The sequence below is a fragment of the Mesoplodon bidens genome, assembly GCF_964165515.1.
Source record: "Mesoplodon bidens genome assembly, chromosome: 1".
In the NCBI taxonomy this organism is placed as follows: Eukaryota; Metazoa; Chordata; class Mammalia; order Artiodactyla; family Ziphiidae; genus Mesoplodon; species Mesoplodon bidens.
The window spans coordinates 40,580,697-40,598,145 of NC_138176.1; the positions used below are offsets into that span (position 1 = coordinate 40,580,697).

The 17,449-nt window shown below is 38.0% G+C and overlaps 1 protein-coding gene across 2 annotated transcripts in view; it reads left to right on the forward strand.

Moving 5' to 3' along the window:
* Window positions 1-17,449, forward strand: part of ASAH2 (N-acylsphingosine amidohydrolase 2) — a 98,025-nt gene that overhangs the window by 51,187 nt on the left and 29,389 nt on the right. For both annotated transcript variants that reach the window (XM_081233047.1, XM_081233048.1), the window contains exons 11-16: window positions 339-443; window positions 575-656; window positions 11,386-11,501; window positions 12,784-12,878; window positions 14,516-14,555; window positions 15,351-15,446. In XM_081233047.1, coding sequence (XP_081089173.1) covers window positions 339-443; window positions 575-656; window positions 11,386-11,501; window positions 12,784-12,878; window positions 14,516-14,555; window positions 15,351-15,446 — 534 coding nt within the window. The remainder of the gene's footprint in view (window positions 1-338; window positions 444-574; window positions 657-11,385; window positions 11,502-12,783; window positions 12,879-14,515; window positions 14,556-15,350; window positions 15,447-17,449) is intronic.

Below are 17,449 nucleotides of genomic sequence, written 5' to 3' on the forward strand. Positions count from 1 at the left end.
GGTAATTTGGCCCACCTACTCCTAACCTTAAATTTTCTTGACTGTCTTTCTAGTGAGATTGGAGCGTTTGTACCATAGCCTGCATCACTGGAATTTCATATTTGTGGGAAAAAGATACAGATCAATGTTCTCAGGGCCTTCAAGTTTCTGGGAAGCTACAGGGGAAGAGTCTTTCAGTCAAGTTTTGTTTTGCTGTCTGATTAGACAGAGCATGCGCATCTCAGCAAAACAAAACTTGACTGAAAGACTCTTTTCCAAATTGGCACTTCTTAGGTACAGTTGCTGGTACTCATTTTAACTTTTTTGCTTTTAATGGTAAGGCTGTGTGTGTTTTCTAGGAACTGTATGCCTCTGCCTCTCAGGAGGTAACTGGGCCACTGGCTTCGGCTCATCAGTGGGTGAATATGACGGACGTCACCATCTGGCTCAATTCTACACACACAGTAAGTGTCACTGAGTCACACTGATTATGCCACAAGGGTAAAGCTCTGGGCTGATCTCATTACTGAAGTTCAACTTCTGTTTCTTTTTTTAAGTTTCATTTTTGTTTTGTTTTTTAAAATTTTTCCTTTAGGCAAAAACATGTAAACCAGCCTTGGGCTACAGTTTTGCAGCTGGCACGATTGATGGATTTGGAACCGTCAATTTTACACAGGGTGAGGTGCAGTCTGATGTGATTTATGGTTCCAGGTTCTGAACTTCAGGGTTCTGTTCCCTAACAGGGTTTAATGTAACCAATACATTTACTATTTTTATTTTTTAAATTTGCGAGTATGCAGGCTTTCCAGGTTTGTACATGATTTCCCAGGGGTAGGTATCTTTCATAATTTAGCTTTCCACTGATTCAAATAGAATCAGAGATTCTCTTTGCATTTCAATCTATGAAAGAATAGTATTAAATTGGGCTGGAGCTGGGGTGGAGTTGGAGTGGTGCAGAGCGGGAGTGTCATTGTAACTTCAACAGTATGAGTTGGACCTTCCATCTGGTTGTTAGTGTCTCTTTCCCAGATTCCTTTATTGGAGCCCAGATTCCTCAGAACAGAAGCTTTTAGGAACCTAAAGCATGTGGTCCTGGGTCTTCTTCCTGTGTGTATTTCCATGAATTTATAACGGATTATTATAGGTTTTATACTTTTATCCTGATTCTCACTGTGATAACATGCACTGGCAAGTAGAGAAAGTTAAAAAAAATGGAAGAGTATCACCTACAGGCAATATTTTGGCTTATTTAATTCTTGTCTTTTGTATATATATATATTTTGGAACCATTAGTTAAATTAATAAATACAGTTGTAATGTGATATAGTTGGCATCATCTTTCCTGGTAATATTTCATCTAGTTTGGTCTAATGTTCTAAAATAAATAATTTTTAACAGGTTTATTGAGATATAATTCACAAAACATAAAATTCACCCACTTAAAGTGTATAATTCAGTGGTTTTTTGGTATATTCACAGATACATGCAACCATCACCACAGTCAACTTTAGAACAGTTTCATCACCTCAGAAAGAAACCCTGTACTCTTTAGCTATTACAACAGAGTCCCCATCTCTCCCAGACCTAAGCAACCACTAATCTCTCTATTTCTATATTTTCCCGTTCTGGACATTTCATATAAATGGAATTGTAAAAAGAAATGTGGCTTTTTGCATTGGCTTCTTTCACTTAGCATCATGTTTTCAAGGTTCATCCCAGTTGTAACATGGAGTAGTATTTCAGTACTTTTTTTTTTCTTTTTAAAAAATTGTTTTATTGAAGTATAGTTGATTTCAATGTTGTGTTAATTTCTGCTGTACAGCAAAGTGATTCATTTATACATATCATACATTCTTTTTCATATTCTTTTCCATTGTGATTTATTACAGGATATTGAATATAGTTCCCTGTGCTATACAGTAGGACTTTGTTGTTTATCCATTCTCTGTATAATAGTTTGCATCTGCTAATCCCAAATTCCCAGTCCATCCCTCCCCCACCTCCCTCCCCCTTGCAACCACAAATTTTGTTCTCTATGTCTGTGAGTCTGTTTTTGTTTTGTAGATAAGTTCATTTATGTTATATTATGACTGAATAATATTCCATTGTATGGTTTTACCAGATTTTGTTTATGCATTCCTCAGTTGATGGACATTTGGGTTGTTCCACTTTTGGACTATTAGGAATAATGCTGCTATAAATATTCATGTCCAGGCTTTTGTGTGAGCATATGATTTCATCTCTCCTCTTTGGTATATGCTTAGAAGTGGAATTGCTGGATCATATGGTAACTCTATGTTTAATCATTTGAGGAACTACCAGACTCTTTCCAAATTGTTTCACAATTTTACATTCTCATCAGTAGTTCTGAAGGTTCTGATTTTTCTACATCCTCACCAATACTTCTTTTTATCTTCCTTTTTGATTCTAGCTACCCCCTGGGTGTGGAGTGGTATCTCATTATGGTTTTGATTTGCATTTCCCTGAAGATTAGTGATACTGAAAATCTTTTCATGTTTATTGGCCATTTGTGTTTCTTCCTTGGAGAAATCTCTGCTCATATATTTTTCTTATTTTTAAATTGGGCTACTTATCTTCTCATTACTGAGTTGAAAGAGTTCCTTATGGGTCCCATATATGCTCTGGGGATGCCTGCTAGCTGGGCTGCTTGGGTCCTTCTGTTGTGGTGGGCTGACTACTGTGGGTGGTCTCGTAGGCTTGGCTCCACCACCCGCCCCGGGTCTGGTTGGTTGCCAGGCCCTGCCTTGTGCAGAGGCTGCTGGCCATTGCTTGGTGGGGCTGGGTCATGAGGCAGCTGGCTGCAGACCCACAGGTGGCCCCTGGGCTACTACTAGCTCACTGGTGGACAGAGCTGGAGTCAAGGAGATCCTGGGCTGGTGTCTTCCCACTGGTGGGTGAAGCTAGGTCCTGAGGCTAGTGCCAACCCACTGGCAGGAAGAGCTGAGTCCTGGGGTCTGGCTACAGGGCCCAGGGTCCCAGAGCTGGTGTCAGACTGCTGGTGGGTGAGGCTGATTCTTGCCATGGCTGGCTGCAAGGTCCAGGATGTCCTAAAGCTTGTGTTGGCTTGCTGGTGGGCAGGGTCAGAGCCCAGCTAGTCCCAGAGCTGGTGCTGGTCTGCTGATGGGTGGGCTGAGTCTGCAGGCTGCAGGGGTACCATTGTCCTGAGTCTGGTGTCTGCCTCACTGGTGTGTGTGGGGCCTGATCCTGCATCCTCTGGCGGGCAGGGTTGTGTCCAGGGGTGGCTGCGGGTTCAGGGGGTGCCTTAAGGCACCTTGTCTACTGGTGGGTGGGACTGTGTCCCCACCCAGTTAGTTACTTGGCTTGAAATGTCCTAGTACTGGTGCCTGTGGGTTGGTGGGCACGGGCACAGCTGGGTCCTGGAGCTAATAAGCTAGAGGGAGGATCCAAAATAGTATGTGGTAGAATGAGCTCCTAAAAATGGCTGCCACCAGTGTCTGTGGGCTCCAATTGATCCCTGTCTCTCTGGGAGACTCTCCAAGATTAGCAGGTAGGTCTAAGCCAGGCTCCTTTCAAATTATTGTTTCTGAGCTGGGTCTCGGAGAATGTGAGATTTTTGTGTGCATGCTTTATTAGCAGAATCTCCATTTCCCACAGCTCTCTGGGTCTCCCACAAGTAAGCCCCACTGGCCTTCAAAGCCAGAAGTTCTAGTGGCTCATCTTCCTGGCAGAGGAATGCTGGGCTGGGGACACTGATGTGGGGCTCAATACCTTTGCTTCTTGGGGAGATGCTCTGAAATTGTAATTATTTTCCTGTTGGTGGGTCACCCACCCAGAGAGTATGGGTCTTGACTACCTATCTCACTGTGGTTCCTTCTTTATATCTTTTGTTATAGAAGATCTTTTATGGTAGGTTCTGGTCTTTTCCATCAATAAGTGGTCTGTAAATAGTTGTTATTTTGGTGTGGCCATGAGAGGAGGTGAGCTCATGGTCTTTCTACTCCACCATTTTGGATGATCTCCCTACTGTGGGTTGTGTTTCCACCTTCTTCATTGTGTCCCTTTAAGCACAAAAAGTTTTAATTTTGATGAAATCAAAATGGTCTATTTTTTCTTTTGTGTCTCATGCTTTTGGTGTCATATCTAAGTATCCTTTGCTAAATTTGATGTCATGAAAACCTACCCCTGTTTTCTTCTAGAAGTTTTATGGTTTTAGCTCTTATATTTAGATCTTTGAGCTATTTTGAGTTAGCTTTTATATATGGTGTGAGGTAACAATCCAACTTCATTTTTTTCCTTGTGGCTATCCAGTTATTACAGCACCATTTGTTGAAAGGCTATTTCTTTTTAACCCATTGAATGGTCTTGGCACACTCGTTGAAAATCAGTTGACCATAGATTCATGGTCTTATTTCTGGATTCCCAATTCTATTCTATTGATCTGTGTTTATTTTTTGTGCTAGTATCACCCTTTAAAAAAAGAAAAATCATTCCTTTTTTATAGCTAAGTAGTATTCCATGGTTCGTATCACCCTTTCTTTCTTTTTTTTCACACTTTCTTGATTACTATTGCTGTGTAGTAAGTTTTGAAATCAGGATATATGAGTCCTCCTACTTTGTTCTCCTTTTTCAAGATTGATTTTGCTATTCTGAGTCCTTTGCAATTCTATTTAAATTTTAGAATCAGTTTGTCAACTTCTACAAAGAAGTCAGCTGAGATTCTGATTGGAATTTTATTGAATCTGTAGATTAAATTGAGGAGTACTGTAATCTTAATTTTAAGTCTTCTGATCCTTGAACATGGTTGTTTTCCTATTTATTTAGGGCATGGAGAAAAGGGAGAACACTCCTATGCTATTAATGTGGTATATCACATTTATTTATTTACATATTTTGAACCATTCTTGCATCCCAGGAATAAATCCCATTGATCATGGTGCATGATCATTGTAATGTGCTATTGAATTCAGTTTGCTAGTATTTTGTTTGGGATTTTTGGCTTCTATATTCATCAGAGATATTGGCCTTTTTTTTTTCTTCTCATAGTGCCCTTACATGGCTTTGGTATCAGGGTAATGTTTGCATCATAAAGCAAATTTGGGAGTATTCCCTCCTCCTCAATTTTTGAGAAGAGTTTGAGAAGGACTGGCATTAATTCTTCCGTAAATGTTTGGTTGAATTCACCAGTAAAACCATCTGATCCTAGTCTTTTTTTGTTAGGAGGTTTCTGATTACTGATTCAATCTTCTTACTCATTATTAGTCTGCTCAAATTTTCTATTTATTCATGATTTAGTCTTGGCAGTTTGTATGTTTCTAGGAATTTACCCATTTCTTCTAGGTTATCCAATTTGGTGGTGTATAATTGCTTATAGTCATCTTTTTGTTATTTCTGAGGTGTCATTTGTAATGTCTTACCTTTCATTTCTAATTTTTGGAAATTTTTGAGGCTTCTTTTTTTTCTTAGTTGGTCTAACTAAAGGTTTGTCAATTTTGTGTTTTCAAAAACCAGCTCTTCGTTTTGTGGTTTTTTTCTATTGTTTTTCTGGTCTCTATTTCATTTATTTCTACTCTGATCTTTGTTATTTCTTTTCTCTGTTAACTTTGTGCTTAGTTTGTTCTTTTTCTAGTTCCTTGAGGTGTAAAGTTAGGTTTTTTTGAGATCTTTCTTAGTTCTTAATGTAGGGGTTTTCCAAAATAAACTGCACTCCCAGAACTTATTTTGCTCTATACAATAATTTTTTGGTATATTGTATTTCCATCTTTGTTTTGTTTGTTTTGAGGTATTTTTGATTTCATTTTGATTTCTTTGACCCATTAGTTGTTCAGGAGTATGTTTTTTAATCTTCACTTATCTGTGAATTTTCCAGTTACTGATTTCTAGTTTCATGTCTTTGTGGTCAGAAAAGATAGTTGGTATGATTTCAATTTTCTAAATTTGCTGAGGCTTCTTTTGTGACCCTACGTGATCAATACTGGAGAATGTTTCATGCACTCTTGAGAAGAATGTGTTTTCTACTGTTGTTGGGTAGAATGTTCCATATGTGTCTTTTAGGTCCATTTGGTCTAAGATATGATTCAAGTCCAATGTTTCCTTGTTGATGTTCTGTGTGGATGATCTAACCATTTCTGAAAGTGGACCATTGATGTTCCCTACTATTATTATATTGTTATTTATTTCCCAGTGCTTATAAAAGTTATGTTTACATTATACTGTGGTCTATTAAGTGTGTGATAACATTATGTCTTAAAAAATGTACATTCCTTAATAAAAAATACTTTTATTGCTAAAAATGGTAACCATCAGCAGAGTTTTCAAAGAATCATAATCTTTTTGCTGGTGGAGGGTCTTGCCTTGATGTTGATGGCTGCTGACTGATCAGGGTGGTGGTTGATGAAGGTTGTGGTGACTGTGGCAATTTCTTAAAATAAGACAATGATGAAGTTTTCTGCATTGATTGACTCTTTCACAAGTGATTTCTCTGTAGCGTGCAATGCATTTTATAGTACTTTACCCACAGTGGAACTTCTTTCAAAATTGGAGGCAGTTCTCTCAAACCCTGCCACAGCTTTATCAACTAAGTTTGCATGACATTCTAAATCCTTTGTTGTCATTTCAGTGGTCTTCAGAGCATCTTCATTAGAAGATTCCACCTTAAGAAATCACTTTCTTTGCTCATTCATGAGCAGCAACTCCTCATTTGTGAAAGTTATCATCATGAGATTGCAGCAGTTAAGTCACATCTTTAGGCTTTGCTTTTAATTCTAGTTCTCTTGCTGTTCTCACCACCTCTTCAGTTACTTCCTCAACTGAAGTCTTGAACCCCTCACAATCATCCATGAGAGCTGAAATAACTTTTTCCAAACCCTTGTTAGTGTTGATATTTTTCCCTCTTTCCATGAACCATGAATGTTCTTAATGGCATCTAGAATGGTGAATGCTTTCCAGAAAGTTTTCCATTGACTTTTCCAAAATCCATCAGAGGAATCACTGTCCATGGCAGCTATAGCCTTATGAAATTTATTTCTTAAATAATAAGACTTGAAAGTCAAAATTACTCCTTGATCCACAGGCTTCAGAATGAGTGTTGTGTTAGCAAGCATGAAAACAATATTAATCTTGTACATCTTCACCAGAGCTCTTGGGTTACCTGTGCATTGTCAGTGAGCAGTAATATTTTGAAAGGAATCTTTTCCTGAGCAGCAGATCTCAACAGTGGTGTTTAAATATTTAGTAAACCATCTTGTCAACAGACATGCTGTCATATAGGCTTTGTTGTTCCATTTATAGAGCACAGGCAGAGTATATTTAGCACAATTCTTAAGAGCCCTAGGATTTTCAGAATGGTAAATGAGCATCGGTTTCAGCTTAAAGTGACCAGCTATGTTTGTCCCTAACAAGAGAGTCAGCCTGGCATTGACTTCTCCTCTCTAGCTAAGAAAGTCCAAGATGGCATCTTATTCCAAAAGAAGATTGTCTTGCCTACATTGAAAAGCTGTTTTTTAGTGTAACCACCTTCATTCATTATCTTGGCTTATTCTTCTGGATAACTTTCCACAGCTTTTACATTAGCACTTGGTGCTTCACCTTGAACCTTTATGTTATGGAGATGGCGTCTTTCCCTAAAGCTCATAAACCAACCTCTGCTACCTTCAGAGTTTTCTTTTGCAGCTTCCTCACCTCTCTCAGCCTTCATAGAATTGAAGAAATTTAGGGCCTTGCTCTGAATTAGGCTTTGGCATAAGGGAATGTTGTGGCTGGTTTGCTCTTCTATCCAGACAATTAAAACATTCTCCATATCAGTAATAAGGCTGTTTCACTTTCTTATCATTTGTGTGTTTGCTGGAATAGCACTTTTAATTTCATTCAAGAACTTTTCTTTGCATTCACAACTTGGCTGACTCTTTGGTGCAAGAGATCTAGCTTTTGTCATATCATGGCTTTCAACATGTCTTCCTCACTAAGCTTAATCATTTCTAGTTTTTGATTTAAAATGAGAGATGTGCGACTCTTCCTTTCACTTGAATACACAGAGACCATTGTAAGGTTATTAATGGGCCTAATTTCAATATTGTTGTGTCTCAGGGAATAGGGAGGCCTAAGGAGAGGAAGTGAGATGGAGGGACAGCCAGTCGGTGGAGCAGTCAGAACGCATACATTTATCAATTACTGTCTTATATGGATGTGGTTTGTAGTGCTGCCAAACTATTACAGTAGTAACATCAAAGATCACTGATCAGGGATCACCATAAGAAATATAACAATAATGAAAAAGTTTGAAATCTAGTGAGGATTACTAAAATGTGACACAAAGTCATGAAGTTAGCAATTGCTGTTGGAAAAATGGCACTGATCAACTTGCTCAATGCAGGGTTACCACAAACCCTCAATTTGTAAACAAAACCCCAAACAAACAAACAATAAAACATAATATCAGCAAAGTGCAAGAAAATGAGGTATATCTGTTCTTTCATATCTTTTATGGGCTATTAGCATCCTTGCATTTCAGCTTGAAGAAATCCCTTTGGCATTTTATGTCTCATAATTCATGTAGGCTTTCTTCATTCTTTTTCATTTTTTTTCACTTTAATTGAATAATTCCTAATGACTTGTTTTGAGTTCACAGATTATTTCTTCTGCTTGATCAAATCTGCTGTTGATGCTCTCTACTGCATTGTTCATTTCATTCATTGCATTCTTCAGCTCCAGAATTTGTTTAGTTCTTTTTTATGGTTCTTCCTTTCTGTTGAACAATCATTTTGTTCATAATTATTTTCTTGATTTTGTTAAGTTGTATATTTGTGTTCTCTTGTAGCTTGCTGAACTTCTTTGACACAATTATTTTGAGTTCTTCTTTGACAATTTGTAGATCTCCAATTCTTTGGGTCAGTTATTGGAAAATTATTGTGTTCCTTTAGTGATGTTGGAAAATTATTGTGTTCCTTTAGTGATGTCATGTTTCCTTGATTTATGTTGTCTCTTGTAGAATTGCATTTGTCTGTGCATTTGATGGATCAGTCACTTCTTCCAGACTTTACAGAATGGTTTTGGTGGGGAAAGGCCTTCACCTGTGGGTGGCTGCAGAGACATTGACTGGGTGACTGTGGTTGTTCCAGCTCCAGGGCAGCCCAAGTGGCATAGTCTCCATGCAGCTCTGTCAGCTTAGGTCATCATTGGTGAAGATTGCATGCATCCTCAAAGGCCAATACTAAGGGTATCTGCAGCTGCTGTGAGTGCTGTTGTGATCTTCAGTGGTGAAGTCTGCTGGGGACATCCTGACATCCTTTTCTCCCTTGGAGGATGTCATGGCCAAGGGCATCACTTTTGGTGCTATGTTTGGCTTCAGGTACACTCACAGTGGTGGTGACACTGATGTCTGATATGTTGCATCCATGGAACAGTGACATACCTGAGATCTGGAGCTTGGGTGCTTGTGGAGCCACCATGCCTCCAGGGTCCAGGGCACTGGCTCATCAGCAGCTCTGTGCCTGAGGTACGAGCACATGTGGGGCAGCCATGGAGCTGGGGACTAGAACATGTGCATTTGCAGAGGACAGTTGTTCTGGGGTTCAGGTCCACTTGCAGTGGCTCCAGTGCCTGAGATACAGGTATTTGCAGGGCAGCTGCAGGTCTGGGGTTTGGAGCCCAGGAAAAACACAGCATGGTCACAAAGTTGGGGTCTGAAACATGGGCGTACATGGAACACCCATGGCTCTGGGGTCAAGGGCATGTGTGGGTTTGGGGGTGGGGGACTGACAGCCCTGACTCCAGGGCAGTGGAACAGCAGCTCCTCATGAGGGAGGTACAGCAGCACGTCTCTCTCCAGTGATCCATGTTAATCCATCATTGGTTACCTTAGTCATACAATCTGCTGGTGTCTCTGTGGAGCAGGCTTCTGGGGTTTGCACTGACAAACAGGGTCCTCTTTCATGAAAGCTGTAGAGAGTCTGTTGCAGAGGCTGTTAAGGTTCTCAGTGGCAAGGGTTGCCAGGGTCTTCTACAGAGCAGGACACTGCAGCAAATGACGGCACCTATTATGTGGCTGGTACTGATATCTTCTGCCCTTCTTTGTTCCTAGCCATCTTGAGATGTCTCAGATAAGCCAACCTTCCCAGTGATCCTTTTCATGTGGTTATTCTGTTTTTTGCTCCACTGTGTTGCTGTAGGTTTTTAATTGGACTCTTGAGCCCTCCCAGGGCTATTTTCTTTTGTGGATAGCTAATTATTGTATTCTGTGGGGGGATGAAAACTGATATCTTCTACTTTGGTATCTTGCTGAAGTCATCTCCTTTCTTTATAAGGGCATTTAAAGCTATAAATTTCCCTATGGGAACTGCTTTCACTGCATTCTATAAGTTTTGATATACTGTGTCTTCATTTGCATTCATCTGAAACTGTTTTTATATTTTCTTTTGATTTCTTTTTTGAACATTAGCTATTTATAATCATGTTGCTCAATTTCCACATATTTGTGAGTTTATCAAATTTTCTTCTGTTATTTATTTCTAATTTCATTACATTGTGGTTGAAAACATACTTTGTATTATTTATACTTTAAAACATTTATTGAGGTTTGTTTTATGGCCAGCATATGGTCTATTTTAGATAATGTTCCATATGCACTTGAGAAGAATATATATCATGTTGTTGTTGGATGGAGTCCTTTGTTAGTATCTGTTAGGTCTAGTTGGCTTCTAGTGCTGTTCAAATTTTATACTTCCCTATTTGTCGTCTCACTTGTTTTTCATCTGTTATTGAAAGTGAGTTATTGAAGTTCCAACTATTATTGTTGATTGTTTCTCCCTTCATTTCTGTCAGTTTTGTTTCATGTATTTTTGTACTCTGTTATTAGGTCCATATATGTTCATAGTTGTTATATTTTCCTAATGGATTATAGATTCTATGTTCTTAGGTTTTGTAGGTAACATAGCTTTTCCCCAGATTATGGGTGTTATGCTTGATGGTTGTTTTTATTGCTCGTGTGTGTGTGTGTACATAATTAAGTGGAGATTCAAGAGAGGGTCTTTAGAGATCACAAGTCAAACAACTGGTACTTCAAGTTGGAGGTGTTTTTTTTTATAGTTTTCAAAATAAGAAAAAGGTGATTCAGTTCATAGACCTACATTTAATTATATCATATTTTTTTATTTGAAAAATGGTTGAGAAAGAGCAATAAAAAATTAAGGTTGTAGAACATATATATTCTTTTATTCTATCAATCACACTGAGGGTCTAATTAAACAGTGGCTCCTACTTTAGGATGTACTGGAAATTTTGCCTCTTCTATTATGCAAACTGTTTGGAATCATTGAACAACAACCTTGATAAAATCTCTCAAAGTCCTAAAAGCATTGTTGTACAACATTTGTCAAAATGATGATATTTTTCAGAGGGTTGGAATCATATTAATCATAACATTCCTAATAGGGACAACAGTAGGGGATCCATTTTGGGACAGTCTTCGGGATTGGTTCCTGGGCAAGCCATCTGAAGAAATCAAAGAATGCCAAAAACCAAAGCCAATCCTTCTTCATACTGGAGAGGTAATACATTTTGATTATCATGGTGAAATTAGTATATCGTTATTTTTACATTTATGAGTTATCAGATATGAATAGTAGCTCTGTGTTGAATAGTAGATCTGTGTGTTATTCAGATGTTCCCATATCAAATTTTTAATATTAAAAAATATGGATGCTATAAGTCTAACTCTAAGAAATAAGGGTCATGATTATTAAATACACTGACTTAGATTTTTACATCTATAGTAAATAATGAAACAATTAGAACAGTGGAAAAAGAAGAATAAGATTAATATTTTTCTTATTCAGGATTTGTTTATGTTGACTCCAGGATAGGAGTGGACACAGAATTCTTTGCAGAGAAAAATATCTCACGTTATTTTCTCACAACTCAGGCAACATTATTAATTAAAGCAATATTCTTTTGTTTTGTTATGTTTTGTTGCGGTATGCGGGCCTCTCACTGTTGTGGCCTCTTCCGTTGTGGAACACAGGCTCTGGACACGCAGGCTCAGTGGCCATGGTCCACAGGCCCAGCCACTCCGTGGCATGTGTGATCTTCCCGGACTGGGGCACGAACCCGTGTCCCCTGCATTGGCAGGCAGACTCTCAACCACTGCACCACCAGGGAAGCCCAGCAATATTCTTTAAATACTCTTTGGAACATGGATTTTCATATTCATACCAGTGTTCATACTATCATGGATTTTTGATGTAGAAAAAATTTTTAAATAGAGTTTTTTCTAATATTTAAATAAAATTCTCCAGGAAGAAGAAAAAGAGGAAACAAAGGAATAGAGGGAAAGATTCTACTAATCTGAATATGGTAAAGGATAGGTTCTCTTGGAGAAAACCTTAAAAGTAAGGCAAGACTTGGTAACTGAAGATTTAAAGTGTTATTAAAGTAAAAAGAAATCATTAACTTAAGCTATTCCAAATGATGGTAATTCCTTATTCATCTTGTATAAGGATAGTTACCATGGTAATATAGGAGAACACTGGGTTATCTATTACACATTGTGATTCCACAATGACACATCCACTAGAAACTTCATTGATGAGAAAATAAGTCCAGGTTAATGGGACACTGGTATATGAGATTTACATCTTATTACTATTGAATAGATAGAATATTTAATACTACATGAATTAGAGAAAAAAATATGATATTAGGATAAGACATCCCAAAACAGCTGGAAACATTTAAAATCCTTTAATAAAGGAACTTCTATGAGCAGCGTCAGTCTCTTGACGATAGAAAGAATAATATTCTTAACACAGTTTTCATGCTTTTGGTTCTTAGCTGTCAAAACCTCATCCCTGGCACCCAGATATAGTTGATGTTCAGATTATTACTCTTGGGTTCTTGGCCATCACTGCCATCCCTGGGGAGTTTACGTAAGTTCCTCCTTTTCATTTTGTAGTTACACGTGTAACTGTTGTGGATGTGTTTCTGTTGGGATCACTTCTTATCATGGGCAGATAATTCTGTACTGACTCCTTTGTATCCTACTGTGCTATGTTTGGCAATGGTGACAAATATTTCCACCCTCTTTTGGTGGGGCCTCTGAAGAATAAATCTCTCTCTGCCTATTACTAGTGGGTAACTTGAAGTAAACAGAAAAATTTGAAAAGTTATCATTCCAATAAAATTATGCAGTGATTTATTATGTCAGTAGAAAGACTTTAAATAATATTAAAACATAGTGGTTGTGAAACAATCAGTTTAGGTATTAGAAGCATGGAAACATATTTTAAATCTTCTCCTTATGCCATATTTCCTGTCTTAGTAAGTAGCAATTTTTTATCTTTCCATTGCTCAGGCCCTGTCATATAGTCATCCCTGTCATATAGTCATCCCTGAATTCTCTCTCTTTCAATTTTCCCTGCTTTCAATCCTTCAGCAAATTCTGTATGTTCTATTCAACAGTTTCCATCATTCTTCCCCTCCCCATCCCCCGGCCCCAACCTGGGTCTAAGCCACCATTATCTCTCCCCTGGATTTTACTGCAATAACCTCCTGTCTCATCTTCTTGCTTCTCCCTCGCTCCTCTATAGTCTTTCCTCAACATTATAGCCAGAGTAATCCCTGTAAAGCATAAGTCAAATCATGTCACTACTCAAAACCTTTTAATGGCTTCTAACTCTCCAGAGAAATTCTCAAACCTTTATAATATCCGACAGGGCCCTATGTGATCCTCTCTTCAGCAAGCTCTCTGATGTGATTTCATACCACTCCCCCTTGATCACCCCTGCTGCAGCCACCTTGGCTTCAGTGCCATTCCCAGACTACCAAGCACGCCCCTATTTTAGGGCTTTCGAACTTTATCCCCATGGCTAACTCTTTTATTCCTTCAATTCTCTGCTCAAAACTCTAACAGAGATGCCAGTCTTGCTTACATGATATAACATTGTTTTTACCTCCCACCGCTCCTACCACCACCACATCACTACAGCATCAGCACGAACACCACCATCCCCACAAAGACCACCACCATTCTCTTTCATCCTTTTCCTACTTTATACTCTCCATAGCACTTATTTTCATCTCACTTTTTTATTTGCTTGTTGACCATCTTCCCTCCCTAGAATGTCAGCTCCATACTGTTGAATCCTTAGCAGTTTGAAGTGGGTCTGGTATGTGGTAGGTGTCCAATATTTTACTGAAGGATTAAATGAATGAATGAAATAGTAAGTTCTTTGTAGACAGGAACAATACACTCTCTACTTGCCTCAGCTGTTGTTAAATAGAATGCAACCTATTGTTGACTCAGTGAATGGAAAGTGATTGGGATCTTTTGCCAGTGATATTCATTGATTCTGTTTTCTTCCTTCAAGTTGTCTCTTTCCACTTTAGGATTTGTTTTGAAGATAGGGCAGTGAGGAAAAAAGCTCAACTTTAACTTGCATTATTTCTATACACTTTACTACTGTTAGCCAGGCTAACATTTTGGCTTTTACTACAAATCTTTCTGGGTACCTTGTGTACATTCTGAATAGGAAAACACTTTGATAATTCTGTTTTCTTGACTCAGGACCATGTCTGGACGAAGACTTCGGGAGGCAGTTCAAGAGGTAAATTAAAAATGAATTAAAATATCCATGCATTTTTATTTGGAAAAGAGAAAAGAATTCCCTATCCCTATGATCTGGCACCTTTTAAATTATTCTTTGTGAAGATGACGAGAGTTTTACACATCTTGAAAGTAATGGCTGGAGGTGAAAATGAAATATTGATGGCATAAGAACAAACTTAAAAAATATAAGAGAACTATAGTAAGATTAAAGTGTTTCATTTGTACTTATGTACTAATAATTTAAAAATTGATAATGGTTTTATGGATTCAGTAGTAAATGACCCCAAGTACATTAGTATCTTAGAGTCCTGTGTAAATGAAAATCTAACACATGTTAAAAATGCTGTATTTTATCTATATTTGTGATTTTCTTTATATTCAGAAAGTATTGTAAATCGTTCTAAGATGACATAATCAACAAATGTCTTATTATTTGGAGCTGGCAATAACTCCTGTGGTTAGCTAATATGTTCCCTTTATACTTTTTTGGAAATTGATAAAATATCTGTATTTTGGTAATAAGAAGATTCTGCATCTGCAAATGCAATCGTTAAGATGTTCAGAGATCCATTGACTTACCCAACTATAGTACAGAGTTATGGCTTTAAGTTTTCCTAACGGATCCTCTGATACTCCTGTACTCCTAGGCAGTTTTGATCATTAGGAAAAATATTGTTAAGATAGTTATCTTACACTAATGATTCATATCTATAATTGTATGTTAAGTATAAGTAGGATGATAATACACTATAAGATGAAGAGTAATTTTATTGCACTCTCCCTTTCCCCCTAGGAATTTGCAACTTATGGGATGTTGAATATGACTGTTGTTATTTCGGGTCTATGCAATGTATATACACACTACATTACCACGTATGAAGAATACCAGGTAAAATAAAAAGTTTTCATCATTTAAATGAATTATACCCTGGTCTACCTATTGCGTCAAATGCAGAATTTCTTTGTGGACTTCCTCAATCGTGTTTTTGAGAGGTGATTTTGTTTTAGGGCTGGTAAGAGAATGATAAGCCAGAGGTTATATTTGGGAGTTCTAGGTTGACCATTTCCAAGTTCAGGTCAAAATTCTAGTCTCACTGACTTCCACTTTCCCTGAAATAAATTACTTTGTCAGGGGCACTGATAATAAGCCTCGGTTATGGCATACAACATTCCTAACTCTATCCTTAATGCTTCTGGTGCCTTAAACTTCTGTAGAACCTGGGAAAAACTCCCTTTGAGAGTTTCTGTTTATTGAGTGCACTGGCTAAGCACCTTGCAAATGTGAGCTTACATAATCCTCACAATTAGCCCTCACTGAAGTCGAGTATTATTATATCCATGATACAGATTAAGAAACAGAGCCTCAAAAGAATTAGGGAGGCTGCTGACTGGTAATGTGTTTTTGTTTACAAATAGTACAGAAAGTAGCCCAAGTACTTTTAAACAACAGTAGTTAAAAACGTGAAAACAGTGTAGAGTTCCACAATTAATGGTTTCTAATACATCTGCAGGTGTAACTTGGCAATGCATACCATGGCACATAGGCTACCCCTTGACAAATACTCAGTAATTCCAGCAGTAGAGGCTGCCCTGCTGCCCTCTGTTGACTTTACTGAAGGGTCCCTGCCTTCTAGGAAATCCTGTTGAATAAAGGTTCTTAACTGGGGTAAACTTAGATGCAAATAAGTTTTCATGTATCCACTTTTTCATTTATCTGTAACTGTCATTTAGCATTTCTTTCAATTATGAATGTAGGCAACAAATGACAGTAATATTATCTGTACCTCTGACTTTTGTCACCAGTAGGAACCATGAATATTTTTCATATCACAAATAGTTACTGCACATCTGGAAATACCTTTTACTCTCATTGCTATTTTAAAATCACAGCAGTTATTAGATCTGCTACTAAATCTTGTTATTCAGTAGCATAATACAGAAGTACAAACATTACTCTATCGCAAAATTAGTTTATTGTTGTTTGATTTCAGTTGAATGGGTTTTCCTTTGTCAATCCATGTATTTTATTTTATGTGTTTAGAAATGTTGCTCTGAAAGGGGCCCATAGGCCTCAACAGACTGCCAAAGTAGTCCATGGTGCAAGTAAAGCTAGGAGCCCCTACTAGCTTGTCTCCTGGTTAGGGACATGAAAAGATTAGTATTAATTAATTAATTAATTCACTCATTCAGTCAACAGATATGTTTTGTGAGAGATACTGTACTAGCCACTATCTGGGCATAACAATGCCTTGTCCTCAAGACCACTAGAATTTATGGGCCAGTAAAAGACGTAGAAGAAAGAAGATGATTACAGTTCTGTGAAAGGGATGCACAAGGTGTTATGAAAACAAAGAGAAAGAGCACCAGTTTAGACTGGGTATTTGAAGTTGGGGACTGGCAGATCTTCACAAAGATGTAGAATTTGTCCAAGTTATTGAGAATGAGTAAGGACTAATTAAGCAAATAAAAGTTAGGGAGGGTGTTCCATATTGAGGGAGCTACATACACAAAAGTCCAGAGGTGCAGACTTAGTATATTTAAGGGGCCATAATTAGTTGAGTACCATGGAATTAGCATGATGAGGGTAATGAGACAGGGGTTAGAGTGGGAGGCAAGGGTTAGGTCGATGGAGAGTCTTTTATGTAGATTCAATAAGGAAGATTTTGGGGAACTGCAGTAGAATTTAGAAGAAGGAATGCTCTGTTGAAATCTGTGATTTAGAAAGCTCACTAGGATGGCAGTGTAGAAAATGAATTGGAAGAGCAAGTGTAGAAGCAGAGAACTGATTAAGAAGCTGTAGTTATGATCTGGGTGAGAGCTAAGGGTTTGACCAAGGTAAAGCAGTAAAGAAAGAGGAAAATGAAAAAATTCAAGAGATATTAAGGAATGATG